Raw genomic sequence first — 17,248 nt, 5'->3', positions numbered from 1 at the left:
CGCACCTGCGCAGCCCTGCCGCGCGCTGCGGGGCCGCTTTTCCTCCGGTTTCCTCCGGGCGGGAGCGGGGCCCGGCCCCGGGGCGGGCCGCTACCCGCCCACGGCCCCGCCGGCGCCGGGGTCAGGCCGCCGGCAGGCCTCGGTGCCCGCCCCCGCCATCGTAACCGCTACGCGGGGGGCGAGGGCGGGGCGGCGGCGGCGGGCCCGCGGCGGGGGCCATGGCCGCTCGGACGTGGCTGCTGCGGGCCCCCACCGCCACCGAGCTGCTGCTGGCGGCCCTGTGCTGGCTGGGCTGCTACTGGCTGCTGCGGCGGCCGCGGGCGCCGCCGGGGCTGCCGCCGGGCCCGGCGCCCTGGCCGCTGGTGGGCAACTTCGCCTTCGCCCTGCTGCCGCCGCCGCTGCTGAGGAGGTGGGCGGCGGAGGCGCGGGGCGGCGGCCGGGGCTGCCCCGCCTTCTCCCCCCACGTCTTCCTCACCGGCCTCTCCAAGGTGTACGGCAGCGTCTTCCGGCTCTTCGTGGGCAGCCGCCCCTTCATCGTCCTCAACACCTTCGGGGCGGTGCGGGAGGCGCTGGTGCAGAAGGCGGAGGTGTTCAGCGACCGGCCTTCCGTCCCCATCGTCCTCATGATCACCCGCAAGAAGGGTAAGGGCCGCCCGGGGCCGGCGGCGCAGCCCCAGCTCCCCCGGGGCGGGCGGGCAGGCTGCTGGGGTGCCCGGCGGGCCCCCTCGGGGGGCTCCCGCACGCTTCGCCAGCGGCCGGCGCCATGCTTGGCCACGACATCGAGCGGGAGCTGTTCGCTGCGGCGGCCGCTGCGCAAAATGTATAAACGATTGGTGTGAATTACAGGCTGAACCGTCTGCTTGCCTTTGCCTCGTCCTGCGTGTCCCTTGCCCCGCTGGTGACAGAAAGCATACCGAGAAGACTCGCCCGACGTTTAGGTGGACGCGCAGCATCCCTATGAACTTCGCAGGGCCGCGGCGTGCACGACAGCCAGCCTCGCCGCGACCGAAATGCCTGATCCCTTTACCTCTGCCTACAGCAAAGGCAATGGTGTTTGTGCAGGGATGTAAGGGACAGCTAGCCTGTCACCCAGGGCCCTTCTGATTTTAGCTGTAGCGGGAGAAGACATTTCAAATGCTTTGGCAGCACTTCGAAATAATTGTGCGCTTCCCTGGTTCTTACTGAGGTAACAATGGCTAAGAGCAGTTTTCGGTGGACTCCTGTAGCTGTGCAGTCTGCGCTGCCTGCGTGTGAGCTACTGGTGCTGAGACGTTTGCAAGTGTTATTCTGCTTGTCAAAACTTAGCGTATTTGGGTTTTTTTTTAATAGGTCAAAGGAGAGTTTACTAGCTTTCGTCAAAAAAGGGCATGGGGAATTTAAACATATTATGGCAATACTGCAGTTAGAATTTCTTCACGTTTAGTCTTTAGGTCCATTACACATCTAGCTGTTTGTGGAAAACTACCTTTCCTTTTTCAGTTTAGGAAGAGTAGCCATTAACAGGAGGCTTATTAATGTACTAACTGTATTGTGAAACTTGTTTATCTTTTTTTTTTTTTTTCCCCCCGAGGCCAGGGATATCTATTGGCTGAGGGCCTGAAACTTTTTATCTTCAATTTTTTACTGTACCAGAATTACCCCAGTAAAGATAAGAGGAAAGCGAGGGATCTAGATTGTGTTTATTAAAAAGCCATCAGGTACCACTGCTGTAATTGGTTTAAAGGATAAAAAAATGAATTATTAATGATATTGGTTCAATGATACTGGCCTGAGACAGCTCTTACTGGCATGTAGTTGTTGTTACAGTGTGTGAATATTTTTAGGTACAGTACATTTAGCAAGGACTGGAGGAAGAAAGGGGAAGAGCAGTAAGACATTTTAGCAGTGCTGCAAAACTGCATGTTCGGGCTTGTGGTGGATTTCTTTTTCCTTGGATGCTGTGAATTTTGCATGTTTCTTGGTTTTTGCAGACCGTTCTCTGTTAGAATTTTTTGAACATGGTGACACAAGAGTAGCCAGGGCAGCCGTTGCATGCTGCTTACAAAGAATTCATGTAAGTGTCTGAATAAAATGTCTGATAACCTAGTTAGTAGCTTCTGTGGTTGGATGCTGCAGGGCAGCTGAAAGTGTCAGGAGCCTGTTGTTGGGAGCGTGTTGCAGCCAAGCGCAAGGACTGTGCCTGCCTGCGTTGTGTTGCGGCAGGGACATTACATTGCTTTACGCTTAGTTTTCTTTGGAAGGTCACCACGGCTATGTTCAGGTACAAGGACTGTTATGTGAGGGTTGCCCAGTTGCGCATAAAACCTACCGAGCTGTTATGTATTGCTTATGTTAGCTGGCACAACAAGTAGAGTTGCTGCAGACGTGAGAGTATTGTAGAATTAACCACAGGGGAAGTGTATTTCGAGTACACAAAGGGAGAAGAAGTCAGTGAGTATGGGCAGTGTGGGCCTGCTTGGCTCTCATGCAAAGAGGTTTTCCAAAAGCTGCTGGAAGTTGCAGCTGCAGTCAGTGGGCTGGCTTGGGTTTAGTGGTGGCATGTAGGAGATGCCTGAACCTCTGCAATGCTGCATTTGTGCTACTGGGAAGGCAGTTGCTGCAGAAGCGGTTGGGTAAGAGGTGAGCAATACATGTTTTCTGAAAGCTTTGTGGGTTTTTTTTGGTTTTGGTTTTGGTTTTTTGTTTTTTTTTTTTTAATGGTATAGATGCAATGTAAATCTCTAACCTCAGTTTTCAGATGTTGTCCATAAGAGCTCTGGGCTAGTAAGTGTTTCTTTTTGTGTGTGGTTCATGGAGGAGGTGGATGGGTTACAACACTCAAACTGGAGGCCTCTTAAGTTTGGTTTGGGAGCCTCCCGCGCTTAGTTTCAGGAGTTCATGGGTGAGACTTCACTGTGGGTCAGGGCAGCGACAGTTGTGCTCATAGGTACTAGGAAAGGAATCGATAGAAGCGGGATGATTTTATAACTTCAGATCTACCACTCATGACTTGAGTGCTACAATGCTGGGATGCTTTGAGTCATTAAGCATCCATTTCGGATTCCTACATCTCTGTTCTGTAAACAAACTTACGGGGCTATTTTTTTTCAAGCTACATTTTCTGTTGTAGCTTTTTCTTTCCCCTGAGCTGCTGCTGGGTATGATATGGAAGAAAGAAGGGCTTATCTCAGCTGTGTGCAGCTCTGTTGCTTGTAAGATGCCAACAAAATATTGTGCCCAGGGGACAGCAGGTAGAAGTATCAGAAATGGCAAATGCTGCATTTCAACAACTGAGTAGCAAAGAAGGGAGGCCTTCTTGGCTGGATGGGACATGCGGTGAGAACTTGAGGGAGAAGGTAGAGGTCAATTCTTAATCGAAGGCTTCTGCACATATGCCTGTAGAAAGAGAAATACTAGACTCAGGGGAAAAAACTAGGTTTTGGTACTTTTGTTTTAGTAAAGCATTTTTGTATTCTCTAGCTATGAGAGGTAGCATAGACTCAATCTCTTAGCATGGATAGAGCTTGAGTGGTTGTCTGCCTTTATAGTCCTGCCCTCTACACATCCAGATGTGGACATCGGACAAAACAGAAGATAAACATTATTAAATGTTGTGAGTGCTGTGTTTGTCAATGTTCCCAGTATTGCAGCAACACTAAACCTAACAGTGAGAAATTGGGGGGGGAAGGGGGAGTTAGCCTTTGCCAGAACTTGCTTCGCATAAGGATTTGAATTTTTCCTGTAAAAAGGGAGAATCAAGTAAAGTTTCTGTTCTGTGCTTTTGTTGCTTTGTTGGTTGTATTGAGTGTATTTCATTATCAGTTTGTAGAAACTAGCCCTCTGGAATGAGCATGAAGTCCTGGTTATTCTGTGTTCTTGTTGCTTCAGAATTTATTACTGTATTTTCTTCAGGGTTATTTTGTTGTTGTTGTTATTTTTGACATTTGTTTGGTTTGGGTTTTTTTAAGAATACAGTTTTCTGTGCTGGGTACATTGACTTTTCAGGTCATGCAGATTTTCTCTGAAAACAGTGAAGTTTTATTCCATTATTCCATTATTTCATTTGTTTCCATTCATTCCATTATTCCAAGAATATTCCATTATTATTGCCTGGCAGTGATCCAGCTGGCAGTTTTCTTTTCTTATCTTTGTTCTAACTTTATGCTCTTCTTCTTAATCTGTCTCCTGTGTTATTCTTTCCCAATTTGTAAACCAATTATTAGTATTCTGTAGTAGTTTGGGGTTTTGGGACTTCAGAAGACATCATGCCATGCAGGCATGCCCTGTGCAGGACTGCTGGAGCAGGAGCCATGCCTTGTGCAGGAGTGCCGGGAGGTTTGTTGTTGGTGTTAGCCCTCCCGTGTGGCTAGGAGAGTCTTCTTTACATTCAAGACAATAGGTCTCTCTTCTTTAGTGAAGGTATTTGGATCCTAAAAGTATTTTTCCTGATGACAGAAAGGGGAAGAGATTGTGGATGTATACTTTGTTTTGGAGATGCTTGTGGGACAGAAATAGTGATAACATTGTTTTATTCTAAGAAATCCACGTATCTTCCCCACCCCAGCACAAACCCTGAAAACCCAAGTTGGTTCTTGGCCAAGTTCAACCCCAAATAAGCCTGGTTTTTCACCAACTCTACTTGAGGGCACCAGTGCTACCAGGAAACATTACTTGAGAAAGGGAATCTAAAAAGTCTTTCATTCTGTTTTTAAAGTGCCAGGGAGTAGACATTTGAGTACATTTCCTAAGGAATGTCTTCATGCAGAGAAGATGAAATTCAGCTGATTCTTAGCTTGTGTGACTCTTGGTAATGTTCTGCTTATTTTGTTTAGGGCTTTTGAAGCTAGGTCATGTGTTTGTGTTCTTCAGTCTGTTGCTACTGCTATGAGTAGATAATGTAATCAGAAAATCTGGCTAGAAAGATTACCAGCTTTATGTTACACTGAACTATTTATACCTTTGGGATTGCAGACCCTTCTGAGAGTGCAGTTATCTTGTTTACATATCTACAGATTTCTGTTTCTAGCTATAGATTTCTTATTTGTTTATTCTTTTTGCATTGCGGGCTATGAACATTAAGTTGTAATAGAAACATAGGTAATGTTAAGTACTGAAACATGGCACATCTTTCTATTGCTAATTTCTTATGGCCATTTCTCTTTCTTTTAAATCTAACATTAGATTTGCATTTGACGGAGAAATTGATGTTGCTTTTATAAAGTAACTTTTTATCTCCAGAAAAAAACAGATGTGGTGTCACTTTACTGGAAGAACAAAAGCAGAACTAGCCTATGTTTTGATGACTTTAAACTTTCTTAGGTTAGCCATGGAGTACATTAGAAATAGCAGGTTGTGTATTTTGTTAGCTGCAGTATCTTTGGTGTGGCCTGTTAATCCAACAAAAAAGATGTATCTGTTTGTAAGTGAGCAATATTTATACTTGAAGCTAAGGGATTTAATTTGAATGATGTTTCATAATGACACAGTCATGCAGAATGTGTGCCTAGAGGCATCAAAACTGTTGAGATGCAAATGAAGCAGGTTTTTGCCGAGTGGCTCTGAACCTGTCTTCATCTTCCCAGTTTGTTTGCAGCACGCCTATTCTGTATTTTGATTATAAGTTAAAGAAAAACCTTGCTTGTAATAGAAATATGTACACACACAAACAGTATTGAGAACTGTGTGTTACATGAAGGGGAAAAGAAATGCAAATCGGTTTGTGTTTTAGTATCTTCTGTTCTGCTTCACAGAATGAATTCGTGTCCCAGGACATTGAGGAGAAGAGGCTATCGCTAACATATGTACCAGACTAACAGTTCCTACAAAATTCCTTTGCTCCATCTATTATGTCTTGCAAAGACTAATAAAACTCTTGATTTAACTGTAATATTCAGTTCATTGGTTGGGAAAAGTAGGGACAGCATTTCCCAAAGCTATTAAGAAGAATCTTGTGTTCTTCCTTTAGCTCCTAGCCCAGTGCTTGGGATAGATTTGCTGTGTATTGTTTCTCTCTCTTCTGGCTCTTGGGTTGCAGGCCTGTCTAACTATTTTGTTTTGAGAATAGAGCATTTTGGTTTCAGACTCTCCCTTTCTCTTCCAGGTGTTATTTTTGCACCTTACGGCCCTGTCTGGAAGCAACAGAGGAAATTCTCTCTCTCAACACTGCGTCATTTTGGAGTAGGAAGACACAGCTTGGAGCCTAAAATCATTGAGGAGCTGAAGTTTATAAAAGAGGAAATGCTGAAGTATGGAAAGGATTCATTTAATCCCTTTCCGATCATTCGCAACGCAGTGTCCAATGTTATCTGTTCCATGGCGTTTGGAAGACGTTTTAACTACGAAGATGTTGAGTTCAAGACGATGCTGAAGAACATGGCCCGCGCGCTAGAGCTAAGCGTGAACAGCTATATGATCCTGGTCAATATCTGCCCTTGGCTGTACTACCTTCCCTTTGGGCCTTTCCGGGAACTTAGGAAAACAGAATTAGATATTACTGCTTTTCTAAAGAAAATAATTGCACAGCACAGGGATACACTGGATGTGGCAAATCCCAGGGACTTCATTGATATGTATTTCATCCATGCGGAAGAAGAAAAGAACAACAAGGAGAGCAGTTTTAATGAAGACTACCTATTTTTTATCATTGGTGACCTCTTCATTGCAGGCACAGACACTACTTCCAACACATTACTGTGGTGCCTGCTCTACATGTCTCTCTACCCAGAAGTACAAGGTAAGACTATTTTTATTCTAGGTGGTTTATTCCAGACTGTAAAGCTCTAGAGGGATGTTGAGAAACAGAAGTAAACAGCGATAGCAGATAAGTCATTTGGAGTGCAAATAGTGTATGTGTATGTGTAATTTGAAAGGTGATATGTAATCAGACATCCTCTATCCTGCTCTGCTGTGATGATCTCTAGGTTAGTGCTATATATTAACTATCTAAATGGCCCTCTAGTCTCTGCATTTCTTCTGGTTTGGGACAACTTTATGTTTCCCAGGCAAATCCAGGGAACTTTAGCATGTTTCAAAAGCTTTGGCAATTGTGGCATTCCAGGGCTATAGTAGTGATTTAATACCTGTGAGATATGTAGTGGTAAGGTCTGCTTTTATGCCTCCCTGAGCGGGGAGGTTCTTGAGCTTAGCAGCGGAGTCTGAGGAAGTGGAACACTGGAGAAGATCAAATTAGAGACAGCTTAAGCAAATTGGACTCACACAAGTCCACAGCACCAGCTGGTCAGTGTCATTGCAAGGCCTCTTCCCATCGGTCTTGAACGGTCATGGCAGTTGGGTAGGTTGCTGATGATGGGAGGGGAAAAGGCACGTGGAGCACGTGGCCCCAGAGGAGAGGCAGAAGGAACTGGGCTTGTTCAGTGCTAGGGAAGCGTGACTGAGGGGAGACCTTATGCTGTCTACCTGATCGGAAGGTGCTAAGAAGATGGAGGCAGTCCCTTCTGAGGTGTGCAGTGGAGGGAAAAAGAAGCAGCAGAGACAGTCTACAACAACAAAATTCTGATCACAAAAAATTGCCCTGTGAAGATAGCAAGGAGTGCAACAGATTGCCCTGAGAATCTCTGACTTTGGGAGTATTCAAAACTCAGTGGGGTATGACCCTGAGTAGTCTGATCTACACTCGGAGCTGGATCTAACTTGGAAGATTACTTTGCTTTGAGTAAGGGTTCAGATCAGATGACCTCTGGAGAGGTTCCTTGCAACTCAGATTATTTGATTGTGCTATGATCTGGTTACTGTTTGTGCCAGAGGTCTAGAAAATTACTTGTACATTTTTGTGGATATAAAAATACCAGTGTTGTGGAGAGGTTACAATACTAAAATAGTACTTGCTAGAGTTGTATTTCAGGGCTTAGGATAAATTTCCATCACCAAAGACTTAAAATTAATTTTGGTGAAATATTTTTTCTGTACTGAGTCTTGTTAAGGTACATGTGGTTGCAAAGCCAGCGTTTTCTTTACTACTATGTAGCAAATTTGGACGGTTGAATTTAAGAAAAATAAAGCAATTGATTTACTAATTTATTAGCAGCTTCTCCTGAAGTCCTCCTACATAGCAACTGTTTTCCACTGGAAAGGTGGTTTGGTATATGTGGACTGGAAACCTTAGCAGGATGGACAGATTCTACTTAGGTAATTCTACGTCAGTTTATAGTAGTGAAACATTTCCCCACGTGTCCACTGCTTTGCCCAGGCTTCTTGCTAACCTGAAGTGAGGAGGGTAAACCTCAAGTTATCAAAGAACAATATAAATCTGGAATACTTTTATCAAGTATTTGAGATTTTGAGATTTTCATGTGTTGCAGCTGCTTTGCAAATAAGCAAATAGATACTTGTTTACAGCACTTATCTGTCTGGAATAATCTATTTAAACACGTAAAGATAATAGTTTATTGCACAAAGTCAACCAAATTGTTGAGCAAAGATTGCAAAATAGGGCATCAGCTCAGTATATGGGAGAGTCAGTCCACCGGGGACAAGTGTTAAAATAAAATTTTATTGCATAGGCTTATTGTTCTATTTTTATATTTAATGGCTGTGTGTTATCACTGCTTGACTTGATATGTAGTTACGTGCATTAGTTATGTTCTAAATTACACAAATGAGATCTAGAAGAGTTTTGTGTTTGGGTTTTTTTAACCCCTTTCCCTACTGGCTGGTACTGTACATGTGTGTACTAGTCAGTATTCTCCATTCTGCTGATCTCTAACAGTTTTATTGCCTCTCTCTTATTTCCCCTTTCCTTATGCTGTGGCTGTTGTCTAACAGTGTAAATGAGCTCAGTAGTCCCGAATGTATCACTTCGCTATATAATGTGATTCTCTTACATAACAAATGGGATACTAGAAGTATCCTGATTGTCTGGGAGTCATGTATGGGCCTCTTGGTTTTTTTCCTGGCAATATATTTCTCTCATCCCCTAAAGGAAATATCTGAATTGCATAACTTTTAGCAGTAGCAAATGTTTCAGACATGGAAAGGCAAATGAAGGACTATCAGGGGAAAAAAAACAGAAAGAATGTATTTGTCTGTGGAAGCCAGTTTTGCTTTTTACATGGAAAAAGAGAAGGGTGGGTGTGCACGTGTGTGCGCGTGCGTGCCTATAGGGAGGCAGTGGGGGGTATTTGGTTTGGTCTGTTCCCTGACTGGGTTTTGGTTCTTTACTTCTGAAGATCTGTGAGATTTTTATATATATGATGTGTAGTGGAGCAGTTCGAATAACATGCTGTTAGCAGAGAACTCTTGAAGTCTATGTTTTTGCAGTCGGTAATGTGAGCAGCAGTTTGGCTGCTTTCTGTATAGTTCCACATATCTTTACAAACTCTGAAGAAATGTTGTTCAGGATGAAATGGTGGTGTGACATTTGGCATGAGACAGTGTCCTTAATTTTTTTTTCTTTTTTTCATATTGAAAACTTTACTTGTTTAAATTACTGTGGATGTGCATACCTGATTACAGGGCTATAATGTATCATCAAAAAAGAAACAAAACCCCACAGAGCAGGTACTCAAGAGCCACATCATTAGCAAATCTCTTGGTCGAGGTATTTTTTACTGGATGTTCCTCATGAGAACTTGTTTTCCTAGCAAACCCAGTAGGTGGCAGCAACTGTTCGTTGAACATAGTTCGTGAGGCATTTGTGAATGCGTCTCTGGAAACAGGGAAACTTTTTTGCATTGAGCAAAAGTAAAAGTAAAGTAAAACTTAATCTTAAATCAGTGCTAAGAAGAAAAAAGAGCAAAAACTCAGTGTATCAGCAGCCTGGGTCCTGAATCTTGGAAAAGACAAGCAGGACAACCACAAAATATTCAGGTTATCAAGGGTAAAAAATGAAAACTGACTTTTATTATTTTTTATTAAAGGTTAATTTTGAGGTCTCCTCTTTCAAGATTGTGTTTTGCTGTGTAGCCAGAGTTACCTGGAAGAAAAGGTGCATCATCCTGTACATGGGTGTGCTGGTTTTGGCTAGGGATAGAGTTAATTTTCTTCACAGTAGCTAGTATGGGGCATGGGGCTGTGTTTTGGATTTGTGCTGGAAACAGCATTGATAACACAGGGATGTTTTAGTTATTGCTGAGCAGTGCTTGCACAGAGTCAAGGCCTTTTCTGCTCCTCACCCCACCCCACCAGTGAGCAGGCTGGGGGTGCACAAGAGGTTGGGAGGGGACACGGCCGGGACAGCTGACCCCAGCTGACCACAGGGATATCCCATGCCATATGACATCATGCTCAGCATATAAAGCTGGGGGAAGAAGGAAGGGAGGGATGTTCAGAGTTATGGCGTTTGTCTTCCCAAGTAATTGTTACACATGATGGAGCCATGGAGCTCTGCTTTCCTGGAGATGGCTGAACACCTGCCTGCCAATGGGCAGTAGTGAATGAATTCCTTGGTTTGCTTTGCTTGTGTGCATGGCTTTTGCTTTACCTGTTAAACTGTCTTTATCTCAATGCATGAGTTTTTTCATTTTTATTCTATCAATTCTCTCCCCCATCCCACCAGGGGGGAATGAGCGAGCGGCTGCATGGGGCTTAGTTGGTGGCTGGGGTTAAACTATGACAATGGGTGAAGTGAATCTTGCGTCTTGGAAACTGCTATGAAGAGAATTACTCGTATGCTGAGCCTTTAGTGAGATGAAAGGGGCAAACAAGTATTTTGACACTTTGTGCCTCACATGAATGAGAGGGGAAATAAGCTCATTAACTTCTGTTTTTCCTTTGCAGAAGGGCTGGGGGGGGGAAGGAGCATCTGCTGCTGCCTTTTGGGGGAACTGGGAAATAGCTGAGTTTAGGTTATAGAATCATAGAATGCCTTGGGTTGGAAGGGACCTTTAGAGGTCGTCTAGCCCACCCCCCCTGCAGTGAGCAGGGACAGCTTTAACCAGATCAGGTTGCTCAGAGCCCCATCCAACCTGACCTTGAATAGAAAGAACAGAAAGTAGGAAATAAGAATAAGAAATAAGAATAGAAAGTAGGAAACAGGAAAAACAAGTTAAATGGCTTCAACGCTTGCAGTAACAGCACCACAATTCCTGCTCCAGAATGAAGTATCTAAAGCAGCTGCATGAAAAGCTTTCCCACCACTTCACCACCTCTCCCAGTGCTGAGAACTGGATCTCCCCAGGGACAGAGGCCTGCTCAGGCACGCACTGCATACAGTCTCTTTTTGTTCCTTTTTTTAATGCAGGCCAGAAGCTTGATGTTTTCACCATTCAAATTACTGTGTAGTTAAACTCTTAAACTAAGATTATGAATACGTTTGGAACTGGAACAGAACTTTTCCTGTACTTTCTGATACCGAAGTGCTAGCAATGTCTGTCATCTCAGTAGCTTTACTCTTGACAGCTGTCAAGATTGCACTTGGTTGTTTTGTTCTTAACTGAGTCCGTTCTTAAGGCTTATGTTGGTGTAGTTATTTCAGCTAGGGATCACATGTCTTGTAGTCATGTTTGACAAATCTATGTAAACAATGAAGCATAGGCAAATGAAATTCAGGTGATATCGTCTCACATGTTGTGCATCTTTTTTTATTTTTTTATTTTTCTTGCTCCCTTTGAATAGAGAAGGTTCATGCAGAAATTGAAGCAGTTCTAGGACGTGACAAAGTTCCCTCTCTTGCCCACAAGGCTCAAATGCCCTTCACAGAGGCAACCATTATGGAAGTGCAGAGGATGACTGTGGTTGTTCCCCTTTCTATTCCTCGAATGGCCTCAGAAACTGCTGGTAAGTGTTTGTAGAGACTTGTTAATACAGCATTTCTTTTGTGGATGAAGATCTGATGGGACATCTAGTGAGAATTTACAAAGACCTCATTTATGTATTAGACTGTAACCCAAGTATGTAAAATGCCATTTATAGAGAGTAGGTGGACTTGAGATACTCCTCTGTTTAAGCAGCATGTCTGTCCTAACATACAGAGTTTTTCTAATTTAGAGTAATTTCTTTTCTGGGTGTCAGCTTGTGTTGACTGACGTGCTTAGTGGTCGTTGGCAGCTAAGACTTCACCTTTGTACCTGAAACAGCAGAGTTGGTTTTGGCCATCTAACAGAGGTCTGAAAACATAAATTGGGAGCAATTGGTTTGCTAAAGCTTGAAAGGCTTATACCATTGATCTTCGCATCTACAGAAAACAGTAATAAATATCCTTTTCCAAGTCATCGTGCTGGCTGTGTGTTTTCAGAAACATAGCTGAACACCGGCTAAAGTGAATGGGAGGTAGCAATACTTAGCTTTCAAACCCAGTACTGAATTGATCTACTTTTTAAAATATTTTGGCTTGCAGGACAGTGAGGTGCAACAAGCTGAAATGAGACTAGTCGCTTCAAAAGCCTTTTGTGGTAACAGTTCAAAACCCATCCCTCTTCCTTACCCCACCTTCACTGTGGTGGGGCTCTGTGACAGCGCAGGAACAGGAGGAAACTGGGTCACAGCACTTCCGTGCAGCAGAGTGAATTTCTAACGATTGCTGCTGCCTTTTCCCCACAGGCAGCTGTTGGTGTAATTTGATGTCTTTCCAGCTGCTCTAGCCTGTGTGATTCTGACTCAGGCAGGCTAGCAGAGATCACCTTTGCCTTAAGCTCCTGCTATGTTTGCAGCCCACAGCTAGGGATCCGTATCATTTTTGTGACATCTTCTAGTCATCTTTTTAATAAGTCTTCTGCGTTTACTTCTAGCAACTCTGTCTCTGTGCTTTTGTTTAAAGTGCTGCAGGGATATACTATTCCTAAAGGCAGTGTGATCGTGCCCAACTTGTGGTCAGTACACAGAGATCCTAACATTTGGGAGAAACCAGATGAATTTCAGCCATCAAGATTTCTGGATGAACATGGCCAGCTAATTAAGAAAGAGGCATTCATTCCTTTTGGAATGGGTAAGATACCCACATGCAGTCAGTACCTGGTTGGGGGTGGTGGTGGGGTTTCAAGTGTAGGGCCTTGGAGGCGTGAGATGTGAAAGTTGCGCATAGGACCAACTACAGAACTTGTTTTATTATTAATTACAGTGGGTGGCTTGCAAAATGGCTTGGGTTCCTAAAAGTTCCAGTTGCCGGGCAGGAATGAGAAATGATGAATTGTTCTTTGACAATACTTTTGCTATGGGTGTAAATGCTACTAATATGAAGCAGTAGAGCTGGGCAAGGCTTAGATTCAAATACGGGAGACCAAAGCTTCAGAGTTCGTAGCTTAATAGTAGCTTGAGCCTTTCTGTGTTTGGACTGTGCTAGCATAGGAATTGCATGTGTGTTAACAAATGGATCAACAGTATAAACCCAGTGATATGTTTCTTCTAACTGTTCTTTAGGTAAACGTGTGTGCATGGGAGAGCAGTTGGCAAAAATGGAGCTGTTCTTAATTTTTGCAAGTCTAATGCAAAGTTTTACTTTTTTGTATCCTGCAAATGCTGCAAAACCATCTATGGAGGGAAGGTTTGGTCTAACTTTAGCTCCATGTCCATTCAATATAATAGCTTTGAAGAAATGATACAACATCAAGAAAGATTAAACAAAGAAATCCTGCACTTTTAAAATCCAGCTTTATTTTGTTTCCAGCTTATTATCTTACTTTCTTTCCAGAAGAACACCAACTGGATAGGCTTTCATAGTCAGTGAGAATGATCCGTTTACACTTCTGGAAAGAGAAGATTTTTTTTTTTTTTTTTTTTTTGTCAGCTGTTGCATTCCACAAATGAACTGACAGCATAGTTTGCAATTTGATATTAAAACCTGCTGGGCTTAACCCCTCTGTCTATAAGCTATTACTGTCAGTTTGTCAAATATTAATTATGGGAGAATGGTCCAAAACATCTGTTAATGCTTTAGCAAATAGTAATTGTTATTTTGGTAAAAGCAGTACGTAAAGATTTGATTTACCAAATGAGTGAAGGACATCATCTAATATCAAAAGGATTAATGAATGAGAGGGTATTAGCATTTTCTGTGTAAAGAAACATTATAACTGAGCTTAAATAATGACAAATACTTTTTTGGAAATGACTAAATGACACTTCTTTTAACCTTGGAAAATCCTTTCTTGCAAGTAACTCATTAGCTGTAGATTGGATTGAATCAGTCGGGATTCCTGGCTCCAAACATTCTTGACTATCAGGGCTCACTATAAACAAGCAGGTAAAAACTCTGAAAACCCAGGCTTGGAGGCCAAATGAATTCTTGAATATACCGTGTTCTTAACATGAAAGGAGTGTGCAGCGTCTGGATGCAGATGTTTTATCTCAGAATATAAATGAGAGCAGATTTCTCTAACAAGAAACAGAAGTCTGTTCTCTCTGGTGCCAAGCAGCTATTCAAGACATCTGTGCTGCCACTTCACATTCACTGTTTTCCCCACGTCAGCAGTGGCTGCAGCATGGCCGAGACCAACAGCCTGCTCATTGGGGAAAACTCTATGTGCGTAATCCTGAGGTTTGGGCTTGCACTCAGGTTTTTCATTTGCAGTGTGGACAGTACTGCCACAACCTGTTTGGCTTTGGGAACTGGAGTCTTACTTCAAATATGGCATCAATATGGCATTACAGACATAGGTCTTACACATTTAGGCATGGAACATGAGGAATCTGGCAAACTTCAGGTTTGAGTATAAAGGCTTTCTCTTTGTTATCTTCCATATGGAGTAAAAAGATCTGTAGTTCATACAGCATTAGTGTATCAGTACCTTACTCTTTTTCACATGCACAATTTTAGTGCTGTTTACCACTATCAAACAATTGCCAAGGAAACCTGTTGTTAGGTGTTTCAGAAGGAGACACTCAGTCTTGCCTTTTATTTGAAAGATCTCTCAAACATTGAAAGCGATCTTTTGGGGGGCATGTAACAATTAACATGTAAGTAATTGTTCTTAATCATCCTTAAATCTTGTTATACACCCTTTGATCTAGCACAATTTCATATCAGATGAAATAAGTACATACGGACTCTTTTAAGGAAATACATTTCCCTCCCCGCCCCCCTTTGGAGATTTAGGACATACTAGCAGTCCTCCTCATGTCAAGTTTATAAAACTGGAATGTGAAATTGACTGTCAAGTTGAATTGGGTATTCCATAGCAGAAACTAAACCTAAACTGTAGAAGAAGAGTCAGCTCTTCAGCTTTAAATTTTGTCATTTTTAACTTGAAGTTTTAAAAGCCGGGTAGTGCCTAGCAAAGACTGTAAGATAGTTATTTTGGATTTAAATTAAGGTTTTCTGTTAGCTGTTTTGAATAACAGAGGGGCTTAATTTCTGAATGATGTATTTGGTTGGTCAGGTACCCCATGGCTTAGGTGAGAACTTCCAGTTCTTGTATGGGCTAACTTTAGACTTTATAGGTTAGCCGATGCTCATGTTAAGTTTTTTCTTTGTATGAAATTTTTAAAAACCCCATAGCACAATAAAAAGTTGGGTTTGGTACCAATGCTAGTAAACTTGCACTAAAAGCTGACAGGATTGGAGTAATAAGCACTTATTTCTTTAACTTTATATTTTCCAATGAATAAATAGATTCTGTACAGTTGGGATTTTTGTCTGGAAATCCTTAAAATGGTATATGCTTAATTGCAAAGCTAAAATTAAGTGCTGATAATATTTATCTTTTTGTTGAAATGCCTCTTTAAGCAATATAATGATGTTGGTGTGCACCTGATTGCTTATATAAAATATATGTCCTTTTAATCAATGAGGACACGTTTGAAAAGCACTTTAGTAGGTTTTTTTTTACAGATTCCAAAGACGACACAATTCGCATAATCCCCTAGTATGTGGAAGTGTACGTATTTGTGCTCGTTTTGCCTGCTGGGTTTAATTTAAAATGTCACCTTTGAAAACTGTCCTTCGAAAATTATCCTTCTCCAAATAGTACTTCGAGGTGCGGTTTTTGATGATACCTATAATCAAATGCTGCATGTTGCAACAAGCTAGAAACACTGATGCGAAGGTGCAACCATGTCAATGTCTGCCAGAATGCAAGGTACTGTTGGAAATGACACTAAAGACCTGCCTTTCATGCCTTCCAGATGCACTGAAATTTTCACAGGATGCCGTGAAGGTAGCTAAACAGCAGCATAAAAGCAAGGAAATGTTTGTGGTTTTAAAAGTGTGTTGCCATCTTTGGTAAAGTGGTAGCAAATTTGGTTTGTGTTTGTAAATGTATCCTTCCCCTCCTTTTTTTAGCAGAGGAAGCATCTCAAATGCCTTATTGAAAAATATATGTTTATATAAGTGGATGGCTATTTCTGAATGCTGAAAATGTCTTTATTTCTAAAAAGGACTTCAGAATTTGCTTCAGTGTAATTTATTTTTAATAAAGTAATTCCCAAATAAGTGTTTGACAGCTTTGCTTAGTAATTTTAATGAGTTCCACTTGTTGAGTAATCGTGTGGTGTTTGCTGTTTTACATCTTACAAAGAAAGCCTTTGCGTGAGAAGACGTTACAAAATGTGTTGGATGAGGAGTGAAGGAGGTGGGGGAATAAAGTGCAATTGGGAAAATAGAATGGCAGGCATGTCGTGAGCGAATGATAGAGTATGTTTGTTCATTCTCTCAATGCAGTTTTAAAAACATTGTTACTCGGAATAAAAGGAGGAGAGAGAAGAGATGAGGAAGATAAAAGGGCAAATGAGTTGCCACCAGGAGGAGATGTGCAACCTGAGGAACGAGGTGGGAAATAAAGCCACGGGCAGAGTCGAGGTGTAGTTTTGTTGGACTCCTGGCATAGAGGGGTCGGAGAGCGGAGGGCGGAGAGGGAAGGGGGTGCCCGGGGAGAGCCTGGGGTGGGGGGCAGAGAGCTGGGGCCTCTGGCCCGGAGGGAGCCCAGGGAGAGGCAGGAGATCCTCGCACACAGGAGGGGAGGGACGGGCAGGAGACAACGGCAGCGCTTGTGGGGAAGGAGCAGGTGCGAGCGCTGGCACGTACGGAGAGCTGGGCACTCGGGAGCAACAGCCGTATGTGGGAATCCTGTGTCTTACACCCGGGAGCTGGGTTGCAGGTAACTTGGCACGTTCTGGTTTTTTAGGGAACTTCATTCATTACCTGTTGAGCTGTCATTTGTAAACACAAGGAACAGTAATTCTGTGTCTCTGTTTGGGTAAAGCTGTTTCCAGCAGCCACATACTGCTCCTGATTTAATCTGCTGTCAGGTGAGGCTGAGTGAGGAAAGGGAGTTTTTTTGCATTGCGCTTTTGGTACAAAGTGCAGAGATACGAGAATACTCCGCTTCTTTTGTTTGAAGAAAACAAGTTGCTTAATGTTTACCCCGATACTGAGTGAAGT

General features: G+C 42.9%; 1 protein-coding gene across 1 annotated transcript; it reads left to right on the top strand.

Moving 5' to 3' along the window:
• The first annotated feature begins 218 nt into the window (after positions 1-218).
• CYP2U1 (cytochrome P450 family 2 subfamily U member 1) lies at positions 219-15,094 on the top strand. The gene is made up of 5 exons (XM_075708764.1): positions 219-642; positions 6,080-6,712; positions 11,551-11,712; positions 12,692-12,859; positions 13,291-15,094. Exons 1-5 carry the CDS (start codon positions 219-221, stop codon positions 13,467-13,469), a joined length of 1,566 nt encoding a protein of 521 aa, XP_075564879.1. The 3' UTR covers positions 13,470-15,094.
• The last annotated feature ends 2,154 nt before the right edge of the window (positions 15,095-17,248 follow it).

This window comes from Pelecanus crispus, chromosome 4, assembly GCF_030463565.1.
Source record: "Pelecanus crispus isolate bPelCri1 chromosome 4, bPelCri1.pri, whole genome shotgun sequence".
Lineage (NCBI taxonomy): Eukaryota > Metazoa > Chordata > Aves > Pelecaniformes > Pelecanidae > Pelecanus > Pelecanus crispus.
The sequence above is the reverse complement of the archived record's forward strand: the minus strand, read 5'-3'. Positions and strand labels throughout refer to the sequence as shown.

Excerpts from the sequence above, each read along its gene's own strand:
- CYP2U1 (XM_075708764.1), top strand. The coding sequence starts at position 219 with ATGGCCGCTCGGACGTGGCTGCTGCGGGCCCCCACCGCCACCGAGCTG. Across the intron at positions 643-6,079 it reads CATGATCACCCGCAAGAAGG|GTGTTATTTTTGCACCTTAC; the intron begins GTAAGGGCCGCC and ends TTTCTCTTCCAG. Across the intron at positions 11,713-12,691 it reads AATGGCCTCAGAAACTGCTG|TGCTGCAGGGATATACTATT; the intron begins GTAAGTGTTTGT and ends TTTTGTTTAAAG.